At 48.5% G+C, this 21210-nt stretch overlaps 1 protein-coding gene across 1 annotated transcript; it reads right to left on the bottom strand.

The window, feature by feature from the left end:
- Positions 1 to 701: 701 nt before the first annotated feature.
- RADIL (Rap associating with DIL domain) lies at positions 702 to 20135 on the bottom strand. Its single transcript, XM_015819528.2, has 14 exons — positions 19586 to 20135; positions 11865 to 12193; positions 10512 to 11180; positions 8844 to 8881; positions 8421 to 8581; positions 7516 to 7628; positions 5395 to 5632; positions 5020 to 5192; positions 4630 to 4780; positions 4022 to 4212; positions 3141 to 3558; positions 2025 to 2164; positions 1454 to 1593; positions 702 to 965 (listed from the first exon to the last, which is right to left on the bottom strand). The coding sequence occupies exons 1-14, from the start codon at positions 20133 to 20135 to the stop codon at positions 857 to 859; spliced, it is 3420 nt and encodes a 1139-aa protein (XP_015675014.2). The 3' UTR covers positions 702 to 856.
- Between the last annotated feature and the right edge of the window lie 1075 nt (positions 20136 to 21210).

Here is a 21210-nt window from a genome sequence, read left to right as displayed (position 1 = left end):
GATGATCCAAAGAGAGAAATCCTGTATGCAAATTAGCCATACTAGCAAGAGAGAACCGCCCATTCTATTTTTGTTTAAATAGCCCATTTTCCCTTACGTACATAGCAACATTCCCTTCTTACTTAACCGGAGGAAGGGAATGTTTTTATAAAGCATCCATCTTTGGTTACCGGCATGCAATTATTATTTCCCAAACCTCGTTAACATGTCCTAATTTGATTTCCACACCCCGCAGCAGGCAGCTGGTTCCAGACCATTCTGAGCTGAAAAAAGGACTATTAGGGCAAAAAGCAGAATTGAAAGCTTCAGGGCCTCCAAGCACAATGGAGTACCACCACCTCAGTACTGTATCCTTAAAGTCCGTTCACTTGGTCAGTCATTGCAACAAATATCAATTGGTGCAGTGGCCAAACCAAGATATCTGCAACCGGTGAAGTCCTTAGCAGCAGCAGCAGATCCCAAGTGACCAGCTGGGACTCTTTCAAACTTTGCATTAAAAGGACTGTGTGACACAGATGGAATTCGCTGCTGCAAAGCAAAGCAGAGATGGGCTTAGCTTGTTCTGAATTCCAGTACTTGGGAGTTGCTAGAAGATCAACTTTTTCACGTCCTCTTGAAAAATGCTTTGTAGTCAGTACTGGGGCACTTGGTGGGAAACCTCTGGGTCTCAGAATACCGTGGCACTGTGTCCCCCTCCCCACACATACACACAAATTGACCAATTGCAACTCCAGGCAGCGTTCTGAACTTCCCAGTGTGTCGACTGCTGATGGTCCTACCAAGCTTACTCCGTTACCCTTGGAGCACCTTCCAACGGTAGATGAATGCCGAAGGACGCTTTTGACCAGTTTTGTTTTTACGGAGAAGGGGAAGAACTATAGCTGATCTTCTTGGCGACTTCCAGATCAGACTTGGCCACCAGGAAGCGCAGTTTGTTCCCCCCAGATCGAATGAGGTCTACAGCGCTGAAAGAAAAAGAAAGAAAAACAACTGAAAAGGACGAGAGAACTCTGAGCTACTTCTCCCATGAGACTTTCATCCGTTGCGATGGGTATCTATAGGATGAAGCTCCACCCATTAAAGGCTACAGAAATCTGGAAGTTGTCTTTGGAATATGAAGGGTCTGTATCTCTAGGCTGCATCTTGAAAACTGAATCATGCAGGGTTTTAATCGTCTTGTGTACGGAGTTTGACCTTTTTCACATACAGTCCCGGAAATAAGTTTACCCCCAAATCCAAGATTTGCGAGGGATGTTTGATATTTTCACTGGGGAGAAAGGAAATTAAAACCAACTAGCAAGGATGGACCTGGGATAGCACACGCTGCCAAATTGGGTTGCCTCCAAAGATCTCTGGACTACAGTTCCAGAATTCTCTGTCAAACGCCACCAGAGAGAAGACGCCGTCACAGATGGGTGTCCTGCAAAACCCATCAACCTTACTTTGCCCGTACCTCTGGTAATGAGAGCCAATGAGGCTCGTGCCGTTGACAGCAAGGATGCGGTCCCCAATGGAGAGTCTGCCATCTGCTGCCGCTGGGCTGTCTTGGATCAAAGTCCGAATGTAGATCCCAGGAGAACTTAAAGGGGTATGCTACAAGACAGAGGAGAGAACAGCAGAAGAACATGAGTACGTTCCAATATACCAGGTCAGCCACAAGCAGAGTAATTAAGAGAGAGAGAAGAACCCAGGACATCACAGTTGAGATGTTTCAGGTCCTCTGTGCTACCTTATTTCCATCCTTCCTTCCTAAAACAGACGTTTTTTTGGAGTCCTTCCTCAATCCAGCAGTCTCCAAGTGGGATGGACTGGAATTCCCACTGGCTACGGCGGCAGGAGGAAGATACAAATTCTAGTCCTGCACATCTGCAGAGCACTAATTCAAGAAAGGCCATCGAACCAGCAAATGTTCAGCTACATCTTCCCTCCATGTCAGAGACCAGGGCCAGCAGAGAGCAACATGGGAGCTATCAACCACAGCTCCTGGAAGCTACCCCTTGCGGTCCTCACTTTGTATCACTCACCAAGCCGTCGATCAGCCCCATCCCCAAACCGATGGGCCCCTTTTCCAGTTCCACCACAAAGACGTAGCAAAAATCGTCGGTGGCTGAGCTGCGATTCGAAGAAGCCGGAGTAGGAAAGTCGTAGGGCGTGGGAGAAGATCCTGAGGCCAAGGAGAGAAAAAGTAACCCGATTGTGCTTTTATAAACATCACACGCTATTGTCAGCTCCTTTGAATTTCATAAACCATCCTCCCCCCCAACCTGGATCTAGCTGGATTTCTAACCTGCATAATCACTGGGAATGTTGAGATTTGCTCCACAGGGATGGAGTGGGTTGTGTTCTAATTCTTGAATTTCGTTTCCATTTCTGCCCCCTTTCTCTACTAAGACGGATAAGGCTGCTTCGGGCGCAATTAGCACAGTGGGATGCAGAGTGCAAAGCCCCCGCCCCCACTGAAAATGGCCCAAAGCGCTGAAGAAACATTAGCCCAGCAATTTTTATAAAAGCAGCAGCAGGTAATTATCGCCATTATTATAATGTCAGAGATTTGCAAAAAGCACGCCTAAATAAAACTAGATTTGCAGCGCCTCGAAAGAATAATTTCCTGCCACATTGCTGGGAAAGCATTGTAAATCTTTGTTGTTCTCTTGCAGACGCTTCATCTCCTAACATCTGATGATGTTACCTAGTTGGGTCATGAAAGGCCTGCAAGGCAACGACCAACCTTGGAGAGCACCAAGGACCCCACAGTCCTCCTCCTCCTGCTGCCCCCTTCCTCGTCCCCTCTGCAAACCCACTTCCTTCTAGCACTGATGATGTTATCTAATTGGGTCATGAAATGTTTATATGAAAACAACCAAACTCAGAGAGCACCAAGGACCCCAAAGTTCTCCTCCTCCTCCTCCTCCTCCTCCTCCTCCTCTGTGCAAACCTCACTCTTTCCTAGCACTGAAGATGTTACCTAGTTTGAGTAATGAAACCTCTGCAAGAAAACAACCAAGCTCAGAGAGCACCAAGGACCCCTCATTTCAACCTTGAGTTATAAATATTCTCCTTTAATGGTTTCCTTTCAACAGTCTCCTCATGTTGAAGGTCAAACTGTTCACCATCCCATCCTGATTAACAATCCTTCATACCTTCCTGGGTTGGGGTTTTGGTGCCATTGAGTCCATTCCTCCGAGGCTCTGGGATGTCCTTCCCAGGAGTAGCTTCTGGGGACAATTCCAGACCAATGGAGTCAAAGATCAGAGGTGTGTTGGGCGGAGTCAGCAAACAAGAAGAGTCCATGGACACAGTGACCGCCTTAGTCCCGTTCTTCCTCTTTGGTCCCTCAAGATGGTGCTGTTGGAGGGTCTTAGCTAGCTGTGTCTCACCAGTCCCATAGTCTGGGGTGGATGGGTTGGTCCCAGTGACCTGGGAGACGTTCTCCCCCATCTTTGGCTTCTCACAGTTCATCATCTGCCTGCCATTTGTCCAGTCAAAGGCACTCTCGACTGATCCAACTATTGTCTCAGACTCTGCTGGGGGTGTCACTTGGCAGCTGATTGTTTCCGTCTTTAAGAAGATAGTAGGAAAACAAAGAAAAATATCAGGCTCCAAAAATCAAGAAAGACACGTTGAGGTTCTTCTGAGCAGATTCTTTTATTGTTCCTCACCTACAAACAGAATCTTGCCAAGCTAAAGCAACTACTTGCATCAATAAAAGTACACTCTTGAGAACCTCTAAGGAGGACCTATTCTGACCCTCTTCCTCCCAGCCAATCTATCTAAACTTTGCAGTCTCTTGGTCCTCTGGAATGCAGCTCCCCACCCTCTCCTGGGAATCCAGACCACATTCCACCCCAAAAATTATTATTCTCCTTCAAAAAAATTATTTTATGTTTTTCTACCAACGTCCCACATTATCCTTGGCATAGCCTCCAACCCAACTGAACTCAAAGGAGACTATGCTTCTATAAGATTGACATTCTGCTGAAGCAGAATTTTTGAAATCCATCAAAACTAAGGGTGGGGTTACCTTTGGGGGTTCTGCCTCCAGAGAGTCACTGGAGTGGGGACTTTTGCTGCGTAGGCTCCACAGGAAATGGCGGATGTACAGAAGGTGCCGGTAGACATTGTCATCAAGATGATCGGTCTCCAGGTCCACCTTGAACCCTCCAGTGGGCAGCATGATGGGGGGATGGTTATCAAAAGACTCCAGAATGTCATCTGCAAGGGACAGCCCTCCCATCAAACCATTTTGTTTCAATCTGCGCTTGAATCCGCATTGTTCTTAGATTACGTGGGGTACAACGTCCCTCAAGTCAACACGCCATCCAGCTTTGCATGTCAAGTCCAAAACGGGGCAGTGCCAAAGACTCCATTTGAGAGGGAGGTTTGGGGCCTATAAACATCTGCCAGGCTGAGTGGAACCCCTTTGTTCCCAAGATCCAGCTGTTTCACCCACCCACCCCATCTCCAGGGTGCACCTCTGAAAACCAGGTAATTTCGCAAACCGAAACATCAGCTTGTCTTGGAAACCTCCAGAACAACATGTTAATGGACCTTCTACTAAAGCTTCTCCAGGGTTCTAACCTGAGGTTTCCCAGGTCAACCAGCCCAGACGAATAGCATCTGAAGCCTCACCTGTCCTCACAGCTGCAAGAGCATCACTGTTGCTGGGTTGCCATGCAGAGACACACCCCATGGCAGATGAAGTCTGGTACTGCATCAAAATGTGATGGAGCTGTGCTGCGTTCAAGGCAGGAAACTCACTTCTCAAAACTGGCCAGGTCATCTGAGCAAAGTAAGGAAGCCTCAAGTAAGCTTTCTTTTTTAAAAAACTCTGTTTATTTCTAAGTTGTGTCAGTTGGGCTAACGTGCAGGTTTGGGGAAAGCTTCCCAGAAAGCCGTGTTTCTGATCACAACAAATGCAGGAGTGACAAACCTGCTTAAAAAAACATTTCCATGTTTTTGACTGTGTGGCCTTCAGTACGTGGTCAGCCAGGCAAAACTTACCCTCGTCTACACACTCACCTGCAGCAGTTGAGAATTTGGCATGGCTAACAGGCTGGTGATGCTGGACAGCTTGATGAAGAACTGGTCAGCTAACGGCCCCAGGCCCACACTCTGGGCCCATTCCAGAAGGAGACGTAAGGTGGCCCGTATCCTGACCCCTTTCGACCAGTGGAAACAGCCCAGAGAAGAACCTGGACATGAGAGAGTAGGAACAGGAATGGATCAGCCACACCTGACCGACGTATTTCTAGAGTCCTTCAAGTTCCACAGAAGGAAAAGGAGATCCTTGCGTTGCAGGTCACTGGGAGACAGGGGGCAAAGTGCCCCGTGGTTTTATGAGTTCCCCAAGCCAGGATGAACCAACTGTCCCTGCCTTGGTGGGAAGCCACTCACCTTTTTCCATGAGCTGGTTGAAGAGGAGGGTGTTGGAGAAGAAGAAGAGGTAGGCAAACATCTGGGAGGTGACTTCAGGATGGACATCGTACTGATGGAGAAGGTCCAGGGCGGCTTGGTAAATCAGAACCACTTTGCGGATTTCCTCGGGCAACTGAGGAGAGGAGAGCCAATCGTCCCGGCCTTCACTTTGGAAGGGGTTACACTCCAATAACGGGGGCAAAGCCACATAGAGGGACTGGGAAAGAGGGACAGAGAGAAGAAGGAGAAACGAGAAACAGGAGGCGTTGAATTGGATCGGGAGACTAAAACATATGAAGAACGGTTGCAGGAATTGAGTCTAGCTAGTCTAAAGAAAAGAAGGACTGGGGGGGTGACATGATAGCAGTGTTCCAGTATTTGAGGGGCTGCCACAAAGAGGAGGGGGCATCAACTTAGGCAAGACAAGACACAACGGATGGAAACTCATCAAGGAGAGAAGCAACCTGGAATTAAGGAGAAGCTTCCTAACAGTGAAAATTAACCAGTGGAACAACTTGTCCTCCAGATGTTGTGGGTGCTCCATCACTGGAAGTTTTTAAGAAGAGACTGGACAGCCACTTGTCTGGAATGGTATAGGGTCTCCTGCTTGAGCAGGGGGTTGGACTAGAAGACCTCCAAGGTCCCTTCCAGCTCTATTCTAATTGTGAGTGCAGCTCAGGTAGATGCAAAGGTGAACCCTTCTTGTGTTCCAGCTCAGTTTCCCATCTGGGGTTTGCCTAGACCTCAAGGTCACCCCACCCCCACCCCGCCTCCTGATCTTATTTGTTTCTGCAAAGAGGAAAAAATGCATTTAAGGTTTTTGTTTGTGTTTGTGTTTTACTGCAGCTTCTCTCTTCTGCTGCCCCTACCCCATCTAACATCTGGATTGCAAATTCCTGGGAGGCGAGCCTTGCTCCCATCCCCTCTCGCTTACATTTTCTGCTATGCGGCAAAAATTCCGGTCGGAGGCCCTTCCCGTGCCTCAGGACGTGCTCTCAAATCTGCTCTGCTCCCCCCCCCCAAGCAGAAGGAATCTCCGCCCAGCCCCCCCTTGGAAGATGGGGAGGAACAAACCCAAACAGAGCAGCCTGTTGTGCAAAAGGGAAGAAAGGAGACTTCTGTCTGGAGGACAGGGTGACGTCCTGCCCTAAGGAGGAACTCAACCATTTCTGGACTGACTCCCAGCCTGGGGTGAAATGGGAGCCTCCTCCAACTTGGGAAGCTGTCCAGATGTTTCTCCTTTCACCGACTCCTTGGTCTTCCTCCCTCCCTTCTTTCCTTGTGGTGTACAATCAGTCTCTTTTCCAACAGCTCTTCTTCTCCCCTCCTGGACCGGTGAGGAACCAGGAACTCAGCAAGGAGATCTTTGCCCATTTCAGCCATTCATGAAAGGAGAGTCCCATTGCGAGCATAAGAAAAGTTCTTAGCTTCTGAAAGCAGAAACTCTCCTTCAAGCTGAAAGGGATTTCTGGTGACCCAATCGAGGCAGATGTGCTGTTTTCTTGGCCACAACATGGGAACAACACTTCCTGTTGTGCCCTATTAGTCTACAAACACAGGACGGGCAAAGAAGAGAGTCACGGATTCATAACGTGCCTTGAAGATTCCAATTTTGTCACATGTTACTTTCTCTCGAAGCTCTGAAGGGATAGTCCTTGCGTGCTGAGCCAGAAGCAACGACAGGCCCACTCTCGGATTCTTATTTGTTGCTGGCTGTGGCTGATGGAAATTGTGATGCAGGAACATCTGGAGAACCGCTGATGGCCCACTTTTCAAAGTCTCGCTTCCCTTGTTTAATTTGCAATACTGAAATCTCCCGTCCATGTACAGCCCAACTGAACTTTTGTAAGAACGGCCAAGATCAACCAACAAAATTCCTGAGTTTTTCAGCCCCTATCATTCACACCAAGACGGGGGATCTAATTCCTCTAACTGACCCTCAGCCTTGCAGGGAGAAAGCTAGTCTCAAACATGGGCTTGGTTTCTCCTTGTAAAACACACCTTCCTGTTTTAGCTAACTCTTTAGTTGGGAAGGAGGGAAGGGATTCCGCGAACGTCCCCATTTTCCTGACTCCCTGGAGCCATTTCGGGTTGACGTACCTTGGAGATGTAGTAAACACACTGCTGAAAGGTGTACATGATCACTTCCTCAAGAACTGTCATGGCTTCCTCACTGGCTGTGATGGTCAAGGAGAAGAGGGATTCCTTGGAACCTGTGGAAAAAGAAAGATAAACCTGTATGTGGAGATTTCAGAATCAGACTTCTGGATCAGCTCAATTCAGAGGCCTACTTTTAGAAGTCTTCTTCCTCCTGACATGCTAACTTTCTACTTTGATGGGGTGGGATGGGGGTGGGGAGCTATTGGATTGAATCCACTGATTGAAGCTGAATTTTCAGTGGAATTTAATTCTCTTCCCTTGACCTTCTTCGCTGTACTATCAGCATGGGAACTAAGATAGGACAAAAACATGGAAGCCGTCCAGAACATGGTTTGTTTGCTCTCTTTTTCCCTTTGGGATGAAGCTGGGCAGGGGGGCGGGAGGAGGAGAAGTACCCAAGATAACACAAGGTCAACCAGCCAGTTTTCATCCAACTCAAGCTTGGGAATTATTTCTGTTAAGTTGAGTGGGGATTTTTCTTTGGCTAGACAACCCCAAAGGAGAAAAAGATGCACGTGGTTTTGCCTTGTAGGACCTTTCGTGGTCCAGCTGGTGGCCCATACATTGGTTGCTTGCACAGCAGAGATAGGGAACTAGTGACCCTCCACCGGCTTGATCACAATAGATCTCCAGGTGGATTGCAATTAAAGAAACCAAGAGACATCTCCAATATCATCCAAAATGGCTGAGGATGGAAGGAAGTGGCGTTCAGGAATATTTGGAGGGCCACCGGCTTCCTCAATGGCATTGGGTGAAAGTCAAGTTCTACTCAACGTTCTGAATCAAACTTTTGAGGAAGCTCTTAGTGACACCTCAACTCCATGGATGGACGTTCCTCCACTTACCCTTGATGTCCAGCTCTTCTTCCATGTTCTGGATGTAAACGGGGGATTTCTGCTGAATGAAATACAGGATTTCGATGGAGTTGGACATCCAGAAAAGGACATGCTGAAGGTCGGGGAGAAGGTCTGTGATGGTAAAGTGGGAAAGCGATGCTGGATCCTGGCTGACAAAACAGACCAAGAATTAAAAGGAGTCTAAGATGGCTTAGACCTTTATTGTCAATTTTTTTTTTTACTGTGGGCACAATGGCCCACATTAAAAATGAAATGGAGTTGCTTGCCCTCAAAGCGTACACATACATAACACACATTTAAACATGCTATACACAACATATGTACAGACCTACAGCCTTACATACAAATAATATATAAATATGAATCCCTGTTCAACTCTTCTTGAAAGAAATATGAATACAGAGAACTTACTGTAAGGATTGTTTCTCTGCAAGCTCGTTTGTTTTCTCCTAGAATCAGAAAGCACATAGGAACAAATTTAAAAAAATTAAAATCTGTATGAGTGATCTACAGATCTGTGATCTCCGGGAACGTATGGGTTCCATTGCATGGGATAAGCAAAACAGGACCGTTTATGTGCAAGAATTAATGTTCTTTTTGAAGATTTCTAGCTGCTGGACCACACATTCCATTTCTGGTGGCCGTTATGAGGATAACCAAAGATTTCATCTACATTTTTATGGAAACCAACCCAATTCACACTGCCTAGATGAGCGTGGCCATTAAAATGCAGATTCCATTCAGTGCCTGCACTTCTGGAAGGGCCCTACAAATCATTTCAACCTCAAACGGTCTGGAATTCAAAACGCCTGGCTCTTAATTCAAAACGGTCCCTTCAAGTTTGACATGAGCGTTTGGGCATGTCGAAGAGGCTGCTTTGATCGCTCTGAAAGTGTTTTGATCTCAAAAAAACCCCCACCATTTTGAATTCGAGGTTGTCGTGCCAACCGCAGCAGCTTTTTGAAAAAGAGCAAAACTGATAAACGGTGCATATTTTGAGAACCGGAACACACAAAATGAAGTTTTACCGTGAACCGAGTACAAAAATGAGGAGCTTCGTGCGAGCTGTGTAATTTGCATTTTCTGAAAAAATACCATGCAAATTTTGACCTGGAAAGAGGGGAAAGGAACCTTGAAGATCAGAGAAGCACCAACAGGAGATCATATATGTGTAGCTCAGGGTTGAAATGAGGGGTCCTTGGTGCTCTCTGAGCTGGGTTGTTTTGCTGCAGACATTTCATTACCCAAATGGGCAACATCTTCAGTGTTCGGGAGTGTGGAGTTGCCTCTCTCTTTATGTACAAGTCATTTGCCTTGTCAGTATTGGTGGGAGTGTTAACCCCTAGCAGTAAACAATACCCCAATCAAGGAACTATCAGCTCAGACAACAAAAAAGTAAATGAGCCTAGTCAAAGAACCACCAAGAAGGTTCCCATCAACATATAAACCCACAGTACCAAGGTCCCCACAGCTGTCCTTCTCCTCCTCCTCTCTGCAAACCCCTTCCTTCTAGCACTGATGATGTCACCTAGTTGGGGAAAGAAACATCTGCAAAAAAACAACCAAGCTCAGAGAGCACCAAGGACCCCACAATCCTCCTCTTCCCCCTCCTCTCTGCAAACCCACTCCCTTCTAGCACTGATGATGTTACCTAGTTGGGTCATGAAACATCTGCAAGAAAACTACCAAGCTCAGAAAGCACCAAGGACCCCATAATCCTCCTCCTTCTCCACTCTGTAAACCACACTCCCTTCTAGCACTGATGATGTTACTAGTTGGGTCATGAAACATCTGCAAGAAAATAACCAAGCTCAGAGAACACCGAGGACCCCACAGTCTTCTCCACGTCTCCCCATTCTTAATTCTCAAACCCCACTCTCTTCTAGCACATGATGTTACCTAGTTGGGTCATGAAACATCTGCAATTAAACAGCCAGGTTCAGAGAGCACCAAGGACCCCTTGGATATGAGAGAGGGGGGGAGTGAAAACAGACTGAAACAAGGACTAAAAATGTCCCACCATCAAACCCCCAAATTGCCAATCCTCCCATTGTCTCCTCTTCTAACCAATCTACTGACCCACACGCTCTTCTGGATCATTTTCGTTGCCTTGAGGAGCAGCTGCCCAAAGTCTCCCAGCCGAAAACGGGTGGCCGAGTGCTGGATGCAGAGACACAGCAAAAAGGCCGGCGCCAACTTGTGGTCATCTCCTGTGGGTTCGATGAGCGTCATGACCCTTCTCAGCAAGAGATCTTCGTTGGCCTTGTCAAACTCCAGCTGTAGCTTTCTCCGGCCATTCTTCCGGCCAGAGTAGGACTGGACATCCTGCTTTTTGGATTTGTCTTTGAAATGGGTGCCACACATCTTGCAGGTGGACGACGGCTCGGCTTCAGAAGCCCGGCGCAGGGCTTTCAGCCTCACCAGCGTCTGGGTGGGCAGCAGTTGAGTTTTGAGAGGGTCCTTGTAGAGGAACAAGTAGGAGAGGCCAAGGGAGATGAGGTCCCCGTGACGGAGGACCACCGCCTTTCCCACCTCGGAGAAGTTGATGGAGACGCTGGCGCCGGGGATGGGTTCCAAGATGAGTCTCTCTTCGGAGCGGTGGTGAGAACGGGTGGGCAGCTTCACCCGCCGGATGGAACAATGGAGAGGAAGGATGTCCGGTGCCGAAAGGCTAATGCTTGGCTTGCTGGCTTGAGTCCTTTGGCCAACCGTGTGCTGCTCGCGGTTCAACAGGTACACCAGACTGTCCTACAGAGTCCAACACACAAAGCAGGTAGACAGGGACGAGCTCAGGGCAACCTGTTCTGACTGGGGGGGGACCCTCGTGCCACGTTCAGGGGGGGACTTCCCTTTCACAGCCCAACAAGGGGGCTACCAAAAGCAACTTAGAACTTCCCTCCCTCACACAGATGAAGGATCACATACTGGGATGGTGGACAATCTCCTGGGGTTGGATGGAGGGGATGCTGGCTGAGAAGGGAGGCAGTTGAGAAGAATGGCAAAGGTATGGATCTAGATCAGGGGTCTTCAAACTTGGCAACTTTAAGACTTGTGGACTTCAGCTCCCAGAATTCCTCATCCAGCCAGGGCTGGCTGAGGAATTCTGGGAGTTGAAGTCCACAAGTCATAAAAGGGCCAAGTTTGAAGACCCCTGATCTAGAGAATAGCAGGATGGGGAAGACGTCTGGCTGGGGGACATGGGAGTTACAGTCCTATTCTTCTGAAAGGAAGGGGGTCACAGAACCTGGCTAGGGAGTTCTTGTTGCAGTCTAGAAAACTCCAAGGCAGAGGAGCATCCTGACCACCATCAATCATGGCCATGGCTTTCCAACACACCTGGGAGTTGGCTGGGGATAATGGGACTTGCAGTCCAAGGCATCTAGCAGGGGAGCAGCTTGAAAAAGGCTGCCTTAGGTAAGAGGGGACACTTACATGTTGCTGGCTGTATCCCTGCAGGAGCAGAAGATGTGGGGACTGATAGAGGGAGAGTCTCAAGGTGCTGCTTCCGTTTGCTTCTTCGGTGGCGGCAGATGCCCGCCCGTCTGGCGCCCCCTCCATGCATCGGAGGGTCTCCGGCAGTGTGGAGTAGTGCCGCCGAAGAGGCCCCTCCTTTTTCTGGTCCTCCGGGGGGCCTGCTTGGCTAAGGCTGGTCTCGCTGACAGTGCGCCTAAGGCTGGGGGGCGAAGTATGGCAAGCTGCCAAGAGGGTCATGGTGCCTTTGGTTCGGTTGCGCTGGAGTTTCCGAGCCTGGGCGTTAATTCCTGGGGGTGAAGGAGAAGAAAGTTGGCAGATAAGACCCATCGAACCATCTGCACAATCTAAGCCAACATCCTGTCTTGCCCTCTGGGGCCCGGATGCTTCTCTTACTCATGATGCATTTCTCCTGACCTTGGAGGTTCCATACAGACGCAACTAAGATCCATCTGGATAGCTGGTCATCATCCCTCCTTGAAGCAAGGAATTCCATCAGGAACCCCTTATCCCACCTCCGTTACTTCCCAGTTGGTTGGGATGAAGGACCCAGCTAAACAGATGCTCCTCATTGATCCTGGCTGGTCTTTAAAATGAAACGGGAAGCATGAGGAACCTCAAGAGATCTTCAGACTGCAAGGTGGACATTGAAACAACATCCATGAAGAAGGCAAAGGTAAGATTTTTATACTGTTGCCAAGGGGATGTCATGGACATGTTCATGAAGTCTCTAGAAGACTTGAATTTAGTTCAAGGTCCACTTCTGTCAAATTACCAGCTCTGAGCCCTGATTGTGAAGAACAATGCTAGACATTATTTCAGAATAACAGAATTGGAAGGGACCTTGGAGGTCATCTAGTCCAACCCCCTGCTCAGCCAGGAAACCCCATACCATTTCAGACAAATGGCTGTCCAATCTTTTCATAAAAACCTCCAGTGATGGAGCACCTACAACTTCTGGAGGCAGGTTGTTCCACTGATTAATTGTCCTCACTGTCAGGAAATTTCTCTTTTATTCTAGGTTGCTTCTCTCCTTGATTAGTTTGCATCCGTTGTTTCTTGTCCTGCCTTCAGGTGCTTTGGAAAAATAAGTTGACCCCCTCTTTTTTGTGGCAGCCCCTGAGATATTGGAAGACTGCTATCATGTCACCCTTAATCCTTCTCTTCACTAGACATACTCAATTTCATATATAGGATAGGATAGGATATATACAAATACACATACATGCACATACATATACATATACATATGTCATATATATAGATATAGACATATAGATATTCACGCACACACATATAGGCACTTCATTGCAGAAGAATCAATACAACTCAACTCTAGTGGGAAATACCAGGATGACGAAATGAGAAAACCTCAGGTCTGACTTTAATTAAAAGGAAATGAAAAAAAAAACAAAACCCCACAATTCCAGGGAGAAGATCTAACGATGAAGTTGGAGTCCTTTTGCAGATGGCTGCTTCACCTCATCTCAACCCACTTTTTTGCGGTAAATTCATGCCAATTTCAACAGGAACATCTGGGGACCTCTAGTTTTGTTTTGTTTTTTCCCTGCTAACCTGGCGCCTTCTGTGACCTCTTGTAAATGGCCCGCATCCTGGCGAAATGCAGATTCCTTTTTAACTTTAGGAAATACGCATTTGAAACAACAACAAAAAAAGTTTGGGATGGCGGGTCAAGGAAAAGGAGGGGGCCGCTTATCCATCATCGAAATCAAGCTGCCGGGATAAAGATGTTTCCCTATTTCTGCTCTCCATTCTGGCCTCCCTCCCGAGCCACGCTGCAGAACAAAAGCCCAAAATATATTCCAAGAGAGATTGCACACAGAGAGAGACACACCCACACACCCCACATACCCCAAATGACCATCTGGCTGGGCCAGGCAAGTGCCATTTCTCTTTGCTTCCCCCCCCCCCACTCTCTTCCGTCAGCCTTTTCCAGGTTCCCTTCTGCCCTTTCAGCAGCTCCGCTCTCTTTCTTCTGACACACGAACCACAAAACACACACAAATCCAATTTTCACATCTTGTGCAGCAACCTTTCCCAGCCTGCCTTCTGTTACGGGGGGTGGGGGGGGTTAAGAAAAGGGGAAAATTCTCTTCCTCCCTTGCTCTCCCTCCCTCCCTAAATCCCTGGAAAGAAGCCAAAGCTTGAATGCAGAGGACGGATCTGCTTCCCTGGACTGGAGAAGGTTGAAGAGCATCAACGTCTTACCGCAAAGTTGAACCAAGGGCTTCCCAGGGTATCGGTCTCCCTACTAGCTTGGAGCCAAGCTCATTTGCCAGCACACTGGCTGGTTGACAGGACTTGCCGACTGCAGTGGAGACTCTGCGCATTAGCTGCAGAGGAAAGGAACAATTAACTTCTCCACACCGTCTCTCCAGGAGAGAGAGGGAGAGTGTGTCTCTACCCCGGGGCACGACAATGCTTGTAAATGCAAACGCAGAAGTCCGATATACACCTCATGCAAAACCAGAGGAGCAATCTCTCTTCTCCTTTCTCCTATCTCTGACACCTTGGCTCTTCAACCATCAATGGAGGACCAGCGAAGGTACCTTATTGCTAGACCAGTGGTTCTCAACCTTTTTAATGCCGCGACCCCAACCGGTCGTAAGTCGAGGACTAAACCAGTCATAAGTCAAAGACTAAACCGGTCGTAAGTCGAGGACTAAACCGGTCATAAGTTGAGGACTAAACCAGTCGTAAGTCGAGGACTACCCAACCGGTCGTAAGTCGAGGACTTTCCCTGCCCGGGAGCACCGCGCATGCATGGTTCCGCTCCCTGCACCGGCCGAGGCGTAGCTGGCAAGTGGCAGAGATGGAGCAGGCCGACCACCAGCTGGCCCAGCTCAAGGGAGGTAAGGCACCCGCTGGAAAAGGGGGAAAAATGGCGGACAAAAAAAATGGCGGACGCGGACAGCCTTGCTTGGCGACCCCCATGAAATGGTCGATCGACCCCAAATGGGGTCCCGACCCACAGGTTGAGAGCCACTGTGCTAGACAGTTCAAGCAGTCTGGGTGGACTCTTGAAGAAGGAAGCCCCAAAAGAGTTTGGGACGTGGGGCGTGGATACAACTATGCCAACCTCAAAAAAAAACAAAACGATAGAATCAAAGGGAGCTTGAAGGTCTCCGATGTTCTGCCCAAGGCAGGAGGCCTTCTACCATCCTGGAAAAAAATGGTTGTGCAATCTTTTCTTGAGGACCTCCAGCAATGGATCACCCACCTCGAGTATGGGTGAACCCACAACTTCTTTTGGACCCACACATGCATTGAATGGATTTACCTCTGTCCTCCATTCTCTGCTGGTCCTGGTGATCGCTTCTCCCATCGTCTATCCGCAGTTTTCCCGCAGAAGCAAGATATCGCCGCCTTCTTGAGGTGGACCACCACTTTCCGTAAAACTTTCCATTATCTTCCCCAAACTAGATTTCTCAAGTTTTTCTCACAGTCCCTGAGTGGGGGACTAAAAAAATAATAAACCTCTGCGTTTCCCGGACAGAACCGAAATTTAGAGATGGGACTCTCTCCCCACCCCTGCCATTGGAAGAAGGTGGAGAAAGACTGAAAAGAGCCAGCTTCTTCGTGGATGAAACAAGAAATCAGGGTCAGAAAACTCTCCAAGCCCATTTATAAAGGAAACGGCTTAGAGTCCACCAAGCAATCTACCTTATTTGGTGAGGAACGGCCTTAGCAGTGCTCAAATACATTTTTTTGTTGTTTGCTTTAAACTCTGCCTTTGCTGGGAAACTCAAAAGAGGTGACTGGAGCAGGGATTGGCCAGAGATGCTTACTGGATCTGTTTATATGTCTCCAGATTAGGCAAAAGAAGGACAAATAGAGCAGAATAGTCTATCGCAATAACAAGCAACGATTTCAGGTCAAGATGGACCACAAATGACTGGTAGGAAGGAGGACTTGGCCACCAAAAAAGAGGCCGAAGTAGCCTCCCAAGAAGCAAAACTGAAGCATGGAGGAGAAAAAGTGGACATTTGACACTCAAGGTTCAGGCAATGAAGATTCTGGACTCCCAGGAAGAACAACTGAAAGTCCAAACTTAAATCTAGAGCTGGAGGCAAAACGTAGGTTGAGTTTTGAGTAGGTTATCGATACTTGCAGCAAATGTCTATGGAGCTTCTCAATCATCCAGGTCATGGTTTCTCCAAAGGTGCTTTTCCCAGAGGGCAACTGGATTTTCTTTGAAAATGTTTCACTTCTCCTCCAAGAAGCTTCTTCACCATTAGGTGCTTCTTCAGAACTGAAGAAGCTTCTTGGATGAGAAGCGAATCGTTTTTCAGGGGGGGGGGGAACCAAGAAAGTCCAGTTGCCTTTTTGGAAAAGTACCTTTGGGACTTGTGGCAAATCTTTTCCCAGCTGGCACTGTCCACAACCACCTTAATTCCCAGCAACGTGGTTTGGGAAGGTAGGGATTAGCAGCCCATCAGTTAGCAACCCAACTGATCCAAGCTGTTGAAGATCTTGAAGCTTTTCCAAGCTTTTCAGGGGATTCTGTACCTCCCGGAAGAGCAGCTGAAAGTCCAAACTTTAATCTAGAGTTGGAGGCAAAGCTTAGGACACCAATACTTGCAGCAAATGTCTATGGAGATGCTCAATCATCCAGGTCATGGTTTCCCCAAAGGTGCTTTTCCCAAAGGGCAACTGGACTCTCTTGTTTTGTTTCTTGAAAAATGTTTTGCTTCTCGTCCAAGAAGCTTCTTGAGTCCAATTGACTCAAGTTGTTTAAGAACCTTCTTGATCTTGAAGCTTTTCATGGGGGCAGGAGGGATGACTATGCATTGTAAAACAAGCCCAGGGTCAAAGCTGAGATCAAAAACCCTGAGTTTTGGAATTAAGGCAGTCCCCAGAAGGTTGAGTGGAGGGAAGAGAGGGAAAGCTTCAAGGATGGGCCAGCCTGGAAGGATTTTAGCTTGTTTTATCTTTTCATCTTCCATCGTTCTTCTGATCTTAATAATCTGCCAACAATATCAGTTCACCCTAGAAATCAATCCTGGATTTTACCCTGGATTTTAAGTAATGGATGAAAGCTTGTTAAAGAGAGAGCCTAAAACTGAGGAGAAATTTCCTGACAGCGAGAACAATTACTCAAAGGAGTAGCTTGCCTCCTGGAGTTGTGGGTGCTCCATCCCTGGAAGTTTTCAAAAACAGACTGGACAACTTTGATCGGGGACGGTGTAAGATTCCTGCTTTGAGCAGGGGGTTGGACTAGAAGACCTTAGAGGTCCCTTCCCACCTTAGGATTCTAATCTTCGCTGTATCGTTCCAATTTTAGTATTATGTGCTGCCGAAGCGAGCACACCGACCTTAGGATTCCATGAAGGAAAAGACTCAAGTCCAAATGAAGAAAAAGACTCAAATCCAAATGAAGAAAAAAAAAATGAACTTCAGTACTCTGCCTCCAGCTTCCTCTGCTAAAGAAAGCCAACTTTGAATTTCCTTATCTGTAGGAAAGGAACGTTCTGTATTGACTTTGGGTCGCCGAACGAAAGCAAAATAGGGGAAAAGAAAAAAGGAAAAACAGCCATTCCGGAGTTTTCGCTCTCCAAAGAAGACGGTTAAACCCTGCTGAAACTCCCCAAGCTTTGCTGGAAAAACAAACACCAGGATTTTTCCTGGATGTGGCCAAATCTATCCCTCTCTGGGTCTGGCCTGGGGGTCTGAATTTCCCTCCCACGCTGCTGCTGCTGCGGCTGACGCTGGACGCTGGGTTGCAAATGAAAACATGGGTTTCTGGGCGTGATGTGACTCCTCCTGTGCCAAGGGGGGGGGACTGTTTTGCTCTTTTGGCCCCAACGTTTGACTTGGCCCTACAGCTGGACGTATTTCTTGACAACAGCCAAGCAGCTTCTGCTTTCAAAGCCCACCAAGGGTCACTTGGTGTAGGGCAGGGGTAGGCAACCTTGGCTCTTTTAGGACTGGTGGACGTCAACTCCCAGAATTCCTGAGCCAGCCACGCTGAGGGGAAAGGGAGAGGTTTCCAAGCTGAGCCAGGCTGGCTCAGGAATTCTGGGAGTTGAAGTCCACGAGTCATGAAAGAGCCAAGGTTGCCTACCCCTGGTGTAGAGACTGGCCTGTTTTCAGCCCCTCGGGCCTGTGGTTGAGAGGTTTGGTGCTTCACACTCCCCTTGGTGAGCAGATGCCACCAGACGGGGCTTTCAGACTGAATCAAGTTCAGACAACCTGCTAGCAAGAGGGTTCTGCAACCCCTCTAAGACCTTCCTCTCTCTCTCTCTGGCGTGCCCAAAGAGTTCTCACCTTTTTAAAGCTCGGGGTTGAAATGAGGGGTCCCTGATGCTCCCTGAGCTTGGTGGTTTTCTGGCAGATGTTTCATGATCCAAACTAGGTAACAATAGCACTGATGGTGTTGCCTAGCTGGTTCATGAAACGTCTGCCAGAAAACAGCCAAGATCAGGGAGCAGTGAGGACCTGACAGTCCTCCTCCTCCTCCTCCTCCCCCTCCTCCTCCTCCTCCTCCTCCTCTACGTCTTTCTAGCACTGATGATGTTACCTAGTTGGGTCATGAAACGTCTGCCAAAAACCAGCCAAGCTCAGGGAGCACTGAGGACCTGACAATCCTCCTCCTTCCCCTCCCTTCTTCTTCATTCCTTCTTCCTCCCCTTCATTCCTTCTTCCCCTCCTCTTTCTCCTCTTCACAAACCCCACACTCTTCTAGCATTGATGATGTTGCCTAGTTGGGTCATGAAACGTCTGCCAGAAAACAGCCAAGCTCAGGGAACACTGAGGACCTGACAATCCTCCTCCTCCTTCCTTCTTCTTGCTCCTCCTCCTCCTCCTCCTCCTCCTCCTCCTCCTCCTCCTCCTCCCTCCTTCTTCCTCCTTCCTTTTTCCTCCTCCTCCTCCCCTTCATTCCTTCTTCCCCTCCTCGTCCTCCTCTCCCCAACCCCCACTCCCTTTAGCATTGATGATATTACCTAGTTTGGGCCCTGAAACACCTACAAAGAAGCAACCCAGCTCAGAGAGCACCCAGGACCCCACAGCTCTCAGCCTTCCTGCAACTGCCTTGCTTAGCAACAGAAATGTGGCCCCAAATGCGGTCCTAAACCGAGGACTGTCCAAGTTAACCGGTCTTGACTGCCTGCCCTTCATCTCCCACATTGTTTCGACTGTATGCACCGGTGCAGCCTTACGAATAAACGCTGCTGGGATTGCTGCTGCATTGCAGTCCTCACCCATCAGCAAGGAAGGGATCCAGTGCTGATCCTTTGCTTGCTAAAACATCCATCTTTTTTAGGGTCAAACCAACAAACAAGGCTAGTGATCCAGTTTGAAGGGCTTTTGGCCAGGCCAAAATTTCAACCCAAACATTCTCCCCTCCCACCCACTTCATCCAAAGCCTAATCCATGGGAAGTCCCAGAGCCTCCAGCTACACCTTCCAAAGCTTCTGTAAGGTTTTCACACTCAGCGTACCTATTTGGCTGAATAATTCGTCTCCACCAGGTTTTCCCCAGGGTAGATCCTTGAATGGCCCCACTTCTCTAGGTCTAAGCTATGTGTTGATATATCCTTCCCACCCCCCACCCCATCCCCATCATGGCAGTTTTGCACGCTAAGCTCAAACCCAACAAACCACAAGATGACGGCTTGCTCGCTGCTGCAGAGACGGCTCTCAACTTCTCCTGTTGCTCACCTGCTGTGATGGTGTCCTTGTCCTCGGCCGTCATCTCCTCCACTTCGGACCTCTTCCGAAGCTCAAACCTCCGAGAGAAACCTTCCCGGGGCTTCCAAAGTTCCTGGATCAAAAGAGGTTTCTCGTGGTCCCTCAAGATTCTCAAACCTTCCGTCTTCCACTGCTTTTCCGAGCCAGCAAACGTCCCAACGACATCGCAGAGAGCGTAACGGCCCACATCCACCCTGCTGAGTCCGTACCGCTCAAGAGCTTCTTTCAGCAGCTCCTGGGCACACGAGCTGGCCGTGGCCAAGACACTCTTGTAGTGAGTCCCCACACAGACGTGACATCCAAAGATCTTGAGGACCCCCGGGGCCGAGACCTGGGTGGACAGCTCCGACGGATCCTCCTTGCTTGACCCCGAATAAGTGGCCACCGAGCTGCGATCCTTGTAGCTTAGCGTCCGGTACAAGACCTGGGAGAAGATCCGGCTTTGTCGCTTGAATCGGTTTTTGGAAGGTGGCGACATGGCTGAAGGCGATCTGTAGAACATCGTGCAGGTGGGTGTCATGGAGGGTGGCTGGACAGAAAGAAAGCAGAGCCATCAACGTGTCGTCAGGAGGTCAAAAACAAGAGACAAACGGCTGACAAACTGCAGAGGTTCACAGAACCTCTGCAGAAGAACAACAACCCTGGAGCACAGGTGGCTTCTAGACCCTACAGTTGGCTGGAGCCCCAGAGGGAGTTTGCTAACGTGGTTTTGAGAACGGTCCAAGAAAACCAAAGGAAGCCTGGTGAAGTCACCCAAGGCAGGGACTTTCAAACGTGGCAACTTTGGGATAAACACTGCTCTAGCAACCATCATCCAGGTCCCGATTAATCTCCTGAACTAGAACCCCTTCGAAAGAGGGTGTTTCCTGAGCATTACAATGTTCTCAGTCATTCTGGCCCTCCCGTGTTGCTTTCAGCGACGTGACAGCAGATCAAACAATCATTTCGTCCTTGCAAACGTCGTTGAACACGGCAGCCAACCATCTGGAGAACTTGTCACAGATCCAATCCTCGACTGACCTCGACCTTCTTCCATCCCACTGTGAACAAAAGCCAGATTTTGAGTCAAGGGAAGATCGGTCCTTCCAGAGGACTGGAGACTAAAACATCTGAAGAACGGTTGCAGGAATTGGGTATGTCTAGCCTAGTGACAAGAAGGGCTGGATGGGGGACACGATAGCATAGCAGTCTTCCAATATTGGAGGGGCTGCCACAAAGAAGAGGGGAGTCAACTTATTCTCCAAAGCCCCTGAAGGCAGGACAAGAAGCAACGGATGGAAACTAACCAATGAGAGAAGCAACCTGGAACTAAGGAGGAATTTCCTGACAGTGAGAACAATTAATCAGTGGAACTGCCTGCCTTCAGAAGTTGTGGGTGCTCCATCACTGGAAGCTTTTAAGAAGAGACTGGACAGCCATTTGTCCGAAATGGTATAGGGTTTCCTGCCTGAACGGGGTTGGACTAGCAGACCTCCCAGGTCCCTTCCAACTTGGTTGTTTTGCCACGTGTAAAAATTCCCCAAACAAATCTGAATAATTTTATTGACTTGCCCATCTTATAACAACGTCACCAGCCGCCTTCATTTTGCACCCAG

The sequence above is a fragment of the Protobothrops mucrosquamatus genome, unplaced genomic scaffold (genome assembly GCF_001527695.2).
Source record: "Protobothrops mucrosquamatus isolate PMUCROS unplaced genomic scaffold, P.Mucros_1.0 scaffold942, whole genome shotgun sequence".
In the NCBI taxonomy this organism is placed as follows: domain Eukaryota; kingdom Metazoa; phylum Chordata; class Lepidosauria; order Squamata; family Viperidae; genus Protobothrops; species Protobothrops mucrosquamatus.
Note: the sequence above shows the minus strand (reverse complement) of the source record. Positions and strands in the feature narration are given on the sequence as shown.